The 7,029-nt window shown below is 38.0% G+C and overlaps 1 protein-coding gene across 1 annotated transcript; it reads left to right on the top strand.

The window, feature by feature from the left end:
• The first annotated feature begins 1,258 nt into the window (after positions 1–1,258).
• Positions 1,259–2,349, top strand: LOC100664212 (olfactory receptor 5K1). Its single transcript, XM_003418937.4, has one exon. The coding sequence runs from the start codon at positions 1,338–1,340 to the stop codon at positions 2,301–2,303; it is 966 nt and encodes a 321-aa protein (XP_003418985.2). The 5' UTR covers positions 1,259–1,337; the 3' UTR covers positions 2,304–2,349.
• Positions 2,350–7,029: the final 4,680 nt, after the last annotated feature.

The following is a 7,029-nucleotide window of genomic DNA, read 5'->3' as shown; positions in this document are numbered from 1 at the left end:
ATTAGACACAAGTACTTATGCTGAGAGCACTGCTCTTTGCTGACCCCAGAAGCATGAGTGAACTCCCTGAAGCGTGGTTTCTCCCAATGTGGAAAACACATCCTGAATGCCACTGCTTGTCTCGCTGTGCTTGTGGTACACCAATGGACCTGGCCTGTGGGATGTGGTTCCCACTGGGAAAGGTCCGGCAACTTCTCGCTGCTTCTGAACCATCTCTCCCTCCCACTGCCACTCAGTCCAATTCCTGAACTTTGCCTTTGATATTCAGGGCTCCTAGATTGTTATATATAATCAATTCACTTATTTTTTCGGGTTTTTGTTATAAGAGGGACCACCAGAAGCATCTGACTACTCTGCCATCTTTGAAATTAAACATTTTTAGAAAGTTTTAAAATTGTATTTCTTTTGAGATTTTTCTGTTCCTGTCCTTTACTTATTTTCTAGTGTTTTCTCCTATAGATTTGTACAAGCTCCTTCTAGAATAAAGCTACAGAACCCATATCATATTTATTGCAAATGATTTCCCAGTTTGAATTTGACATTTAATTTTATTCATTTTTTTGACAAAAAGTTATATAATGGAATTTAACAATTCCAAACATTTAAGATTTCTCCAACTTCTTTGGATAGTGTTTACATGTTTAAAAATTTCTTTATGCACACACACATACATATAATTTTGCATTGCATAAATTATAAATGCCCTGGAAGGTTTTTAATACACCCATTTTGTGTTCTGTTTTGTTTTTCTTTCTTCTCCTCTGTCTCTCTAATATCTCCTTCCAACCACATCACTGTACCTCCACATCCTTCAAGGGTGTGAATAGGTTTGTAAATAGCCCTCTTTTTTGCCGCCCAAAGCATTTTATTTTTAAATATGTGTTCCACCAGTATTGGAGATAATAAATCCTAGGAATATGGAAATGAAAATATTCTTTTAAACATTATTAAACAGTACATATACAATCATTGAACTTTGGGGGAACATTAATTTGCTGACTTTTTAAATTATGAATCAGCTTTATGTAACTGATATAGGCAAGTTTTTTGCCTTGAATATTCCTCTCAAGACTTTAAAAGTCATCTTTGTGCATCCAACCATGTTATCCTTCAAAATATGATGGGAAAGATGTTAACTCAGTAGCCAAAAAGCTAACAGCTTCAGGAGATTAATTCTCCCCAGAATTGGGCACGCACAAAAATCCAGGAGATACGTGGAAGGACTATAGAACACGTTTCTTCCCCTTCTGGGCCACAGACAGTTCAACAGTTGAATTGAGCATATTATAAATTAGCACATATTTCTCCAAACTTTTTTCTCAACAGAGAAGTCAAGAATGGCTGATGAAAATCATACAGTGAAAAATGAGTTTATCCTCACAGGATTTATGAATCACCCAGAGCTGAAGACCCTTCTGTTTGTGGTGTTCTTTGCCATCTACCTGATCACCATGGTGGGGAATGTTGGCCTGGTGATATTGATTTCAAAAGAGTGTCGTCTTCACACACCAATGTACATCTTTCTGGGCAACCTGGCTCTTGTGGATTCTTGCTGTGCCTGTGCCATTACTCCTAAGATGTTAAAAAACTTCTTTTCTGAGGACAGAATGGTTTCCCTCTATGAATGCATGGCACAATTCTATTTTCTTTGCACTGTTGAAACTGCAGACTGCTTTCTCCTGGCAGCAATGGCCTATGACCGCTATGTGGCAATATGTCGTCCACTGCACTACCACACCATGATGTCGAAGAAACTCTGCATTCAGATGACCACAGGGGCCTACATAGCTGGGAATCTGCAGTCCATAATTCATGTAGGGCTTTTATTTAGGTTAGCTTTCTGTGGATCTAATCAAATCAATCACTTCTACTGTGACATTCTTCCTTTATACAGACTCTCCTGTGTTGACCCTTATGTTAATGAACTGGTCCTGTTTATCGTTTCAGGATCCATTCAAGTCTTCACCATAGGCAGTGTCTTAATATCTTATCTCTACATTCTTTTGACTATTTTCAAAATGAAATCCAAAGAGGGAAGAGTCAAAGCTTTTTCTACCTGTGCCTCCCACTTTTTGTCTGTCTCATTGTTCTACGGATCTATTTTCTTCATGTACATTAGACCAAATTTGCTGGAAGAAGGAGACCAGGATATACCAGCTGCTGTTTTGTTTACAGTAGTAGTTCCCTTACTAAATCCTTTTATTTATAGCCTGAGAAATAAGGAAGTAATAAGTGTCTTGAGAAAAATTCTGAAGATAAAACCTCAAGAAAGTTTGAAACAAATGACAGCTACTGTGGATTAATGATTTAAATACAGCAAAAACTTCCAAATGAAATTAAACAGAGAAAATACACAAGTTGTATACAAAATATTAAAATACATCAGAATATGACCAAAATGAACCAGCAATATGTAAGGGCTAAAGTTTTTTTAAAGAGATACAAGAGTAAAATCTTAATTCAAGTAACAAAAATACAAACAAACAAAACTTTGAATTCACTTGAGAAACAATTTAGCATATTGTCAACTGCATGCACTGTGCCAGCATCAGGGGTTAGCAACCCTATGTACAACAGAATCAAACACTGGCTGGTTCTGTGCCACTCTCACAATCGTTGTTATGCTTGAGCCTGTTATTGCAGCCACCGTGTCAGTCCATCTCGTTGAGGGTCTTCCTCCTTTTCACTGACCTTCTACTTTTCCAAGCAAGATGTCCTTCTCCAGCAACTAGTCCCTGTTAATAACACGTCCAAAGTATGTGAGATGAAGTCTAGCAATCCTTGCTCTAAGGAGCATTCTGGCTGTGCTTCCCCCAACACAGATTTGTTCGTTCTTCTGGCACTCCATGGTACATTCATTATTGTTTGCCAAACCATAATTCAAAAGCATCAGTTCTTCAGTTAAGCTAAAGGGGTTCGTGATCATATGAGCCTTAAACCAATGAAATCACTTACAACTATATGTGACAAAACTATGGCAAGTGAATTTTGGGGAAACAGTTTTAATAGTGTTTGGTGGACATAGTTTTACTTAAGAGAAGAGAGTCAGTGACCAAATGAAATTGCCAAACAAAAGCAAATATTATCTTTCCAAATTGAAGCTCTTAAGTTGAACAAACACAGAATATCAATTTTCTGAGAAGCTGGTTAGTTTTGTAACCTTCATCTAAAGTAGAATTTTTTTTTAATGTCAATTTTCAAGAGAAGGTACTTTTAGAGAGGTTTATTTACTCCAGTAAGGAGCCCTGGTGGCTCAATTGTTAGGCACTCAGCTGCTAACCGAAAGGTCAGTAGTTGAAACCTATCAGGGACTCTATGGGAGAAAGAGGTGGCAGTCTGTTTCCATAAAGATTATAGTCTAGGAACTCAGTGGGGCTGTTCTAATCTGTCTTATAGGTCTGTATGACATGGAATCTACTTGATGGCAATGGGTTTGTTTACTCCCATAGCTAATGACATGGAATCTACTTGATGGCAATGGGTTTGTTTACTCCCATAGCTACATGGACAAAGATGGACATAACAAAGTCTCAGACAGTCAAACATTGTCTAGGATTTGAAGAGCCTTCATTGTCTGTGAGTTACGCTAAGCTTCTTTGTCTCACTTCCTGAGAGGAAAAGAAGGGGATTCAACAAGGAGAAACTACCTTGGATGTATTAGTATATATAGTCATGATGTCATGAAGTAAACTATGTAAACTATGATTGTTGAACTGTGGGTATGGTGAATCCAAAATAATTTTTTTTTTATTTCACCTTTTTAAAACTTGAAGTTGTTGAATGTGGGTGGAATATAAATTTTCTTGATATGACATGCTAAATGATGTACTGACCACTAGCGTTTCCAACTTCTTCAATAATGGGACACTGCCACAATTTTAATTACTAACTTTGGGATCAAGGGGCACCCATATCAAGTAACAAATTCCCTGTTCTACCTTCTCTTTTGATACTTTGAGGTGGATAAGTAACATCTAAATCCGTAGAAGACATCCAGAGGTGGACTTTACATGGAAAATCAGCATACTAAATCACGTGTGTAGTCCCTGGGTGATATGAATGGTTAATGTGCTAGGCTACTAATCAGAGAGTTTGGAGGTTCAAGTCCACACAGAGGCAACTCAGAAAAAAGGCTTCTGAAAAATCAGCCTTTGAAAACTCAAGTAAGCACAGCTCTACTCTGACTCATGAGGTTGCCATAAGTCAGAATCGACTAGACAGGGTAAAGGTTTTTCTTTTTTAAGTCGTGTTTACCACAAGCAGTGGGAACACAAATACAATGTTTTCGATTCTCTACCTCATGAATGCAAAAAATCTAATTAATTTCTTCTCATTTGAAACCTCCAAGGAAACCTCATCTAGTTCATTCTAATTGTTCTAAACTATTATATTCCAAGATATTCTTGCTTATTTCAAATTTATTGTTAGCTGCCATCAAGTCTACCCCCTACGCATTCATAGCGGGTCCCTGCGCTATCCCGGTGATGAGTTGAGAATTTGACTGTTGTGTACCATAGGGTTTTCCTTGGCTTACTAGTGGAAGTAGATTACCAAGTTTTTCTTCCTAGTCTGCTTTAGTCTGGACAATCCACTAAAACTCGTTCAGCATCATAGCAACACAGAAGCTCCACTGACAGACACATGGTGACTACACATGAGGTGCATTGGCTGGGAATCAAGTCCAGGTTTCCTGCATGGAAAGTGGGAATTTTGCCACTTAACCACAAATATCCCAGTTTCACATTTAAAACCTATAAATTTAGGATCTGCCCAACCTCACCTCCGTACTTCCTTGGTTGCATCTAAATTTAGAGTTGCCTGATATCACATTGAATGTATACATCACGTTCTATTCTGAACTCTGTCCATGCTGCCATCTTTTGACACATCCAGTTTTCTTTGATCCTCTGGTTATCTCTTCATGTCACCATCAGTTTTGGTATCTGCATCCACATCTAGCACCCAGTCTATACTGATCCTAAGACTAAGGGGAAGAAATCAAATAATTCCAATAAATAAGTAATTATAGATAATAATGTCCTATCTATGTGGGACATCATAAAAAGTATTCATTGAACTAACCAAACCAAAGAAATGAAACCCATTGCTGTCAAGTCGATTCCAACGTGTATAGACCTAGAGGACAGAGTAAATTTGCCCCATAGGGTTTCTAAGGAGCAACTGGTGGATTCACACTGCCAAGATTTGGTTAGCAGCTGAGCTCTTAACCTCTGCACCACTAGGGACAGCAACGGGTCATTGAACTAAGGATCTTACTAATTTCCCTTGTTGTCGTTGTTAGTTGCCTTCCAGTCAACTCTAACTCATGGCCACCCCATATGTGCACAGAAGAACAGCTCCATAGAGTTTTCAAGGTCATGACTTAAAGAAAAGGAGGTCAAAAGAATTTACCTAGAAATTAGCAGAGAAAGACAGAGCAAGCAAACAGAACTAACTCTAAAACTGGTTGCCATCAAGTTGATTCTGACTCATGGCAACCCCATCTGTGTCCTAATAGGACTGTAATCCACAGTGTTTTCCATGGCTGGTTTTTTGAAAGTAGAATACCAAGGCTTTCTTCCGAGACACCTCAGGGTAGACTCCAACCTCCAAGATTTCAATTAGCAGCCAAGCATGTTAACAGCTTGCAACATCTAAAGGTTTCTTCTTATACCCAGAATCTCACTAAACTCCATCCTGGGACAGTCCATAACCTTCTGTCCCTCAGCCCTTGCTCACAGTCTCAGTAGGTACTTCAGTTTCTGCCTCTCACATTCCTATTTAGAGGTGCCCAAATTCAGTCTAAAAACCAGACAAGGACTAAAAATCATACCATGTTCTCCCCTTCATTTCAAACCCATCTCTTTCAAAACTAATTATCATGGGTTGGATTCCCTAGGAAACAGGCTCTGAGATGGAGTTTACCTTGTAGAACATTTATTAGGGAATGTACTTGGTGTCAGCACTTACGGAAAGGAAGGGAAAGAAGGATTAAGCAGAGGGTGAAATCGAGCACAATACAGGACTCTTTTGGCACCCTGGTCCCAGCCCAAAAGAGCCCTGGAGGTAAAAGTGGTGCAGAGTTGTCATGATAAACAAGCAAAGGAGGGAAAAAAGGAGACATGTTAGGTAACAAAAGAAAACTTGCAAAAAGTTATAATTCATACCATCAAAGAAATAAAGATATTGCATTCAAAATGCAAGAACAGAAGTAATACAAGGAATATTCAGAATAGAAAAAGATCTTGAAAATTTAAATTCAAGTTAGAAAATAAAGTTGACTTAATAGTTTGGAAAGAACAAAACATTGAAGTAAAAAAAAAGACAAGATGGTAATATTCAGGAACTGCAAAATTCAAAAAATACGAGCTCCAGAGAGAAAAAATAGAGAATATAGAGAGGAAAAAATCATGAAAGAAATAGTGCAAAAATTTTTCCACCTTGAAGTATACTTTCCAGGCCAACAGGGTTACCAAATGCTCTATAAATCGAAAAAGAAAAGAAGGAAGGAAGGGAGGCAGGGAGGAAGGAAGGAGAGAGAGATAAATCCACACAAAGACAAAGAAAAAATCCTAAAATCTTCCATAGAAAGGACATTAAAAAAAAACTCCAACAATAAAGGATCAGGAAATCAGAATGGCATCAGAGTTCTCAACCTGTAGTAAATTATAAAGCTAAAAGATGAAGGAATGCCTTTAAAATTATGAGAATGATTTCCAACATAAAATTCTACATACTTAAACAATTAATAAAGCTTCAGAATATAAAAAGTAGTTTTAGACAGGAAAAAACAGGAAAGCACTCACAAAAAAGCAATGGATCCTGGAATGAGAGACTACAGCAGAGGAGAGCTGCCAGGGGACCTCCAGGACACTTGTGAGTGAAATCTCAGGACAAATGAGAACAATATCGGGACTGAAGCAGAGCAACAGAGGGCTGCAGAAAGGCATCCCAATTTAAAGATGTAAACTGATGCATTTACCGTTCTGAGAAAAGATCTATACTTCTGGCAAACAATTTGAGGTCAAA

This window comes from Loxodonta africana, chromosome 20 (assembly GCF_030014295.1).
Source record: "Loxodonta africana isolate mLoxAfr1 chromosome 20, mLoxAfr1.hap2, whole genome shotgun sequence".
Lineage (NCBI taxonomy): Eukaryota > Metazoa > Chordata > Mammalia > Proboscidea > Elephantidae > Loxodonta > Loxodonta africana.
This window is presented reverse-complemented; position numbering and strand designations above follow the sequence as displayed.

Bases quoted from the DNA above. Each gene is read 5' to 3' on its own strand.
- LOC100664212 (XM_003418937.4), top strand. From the start codon at position 1,338: ATGGCTGATGAAAATCATACAGTGAAAAATGAGTTTATCCTCACAGGA.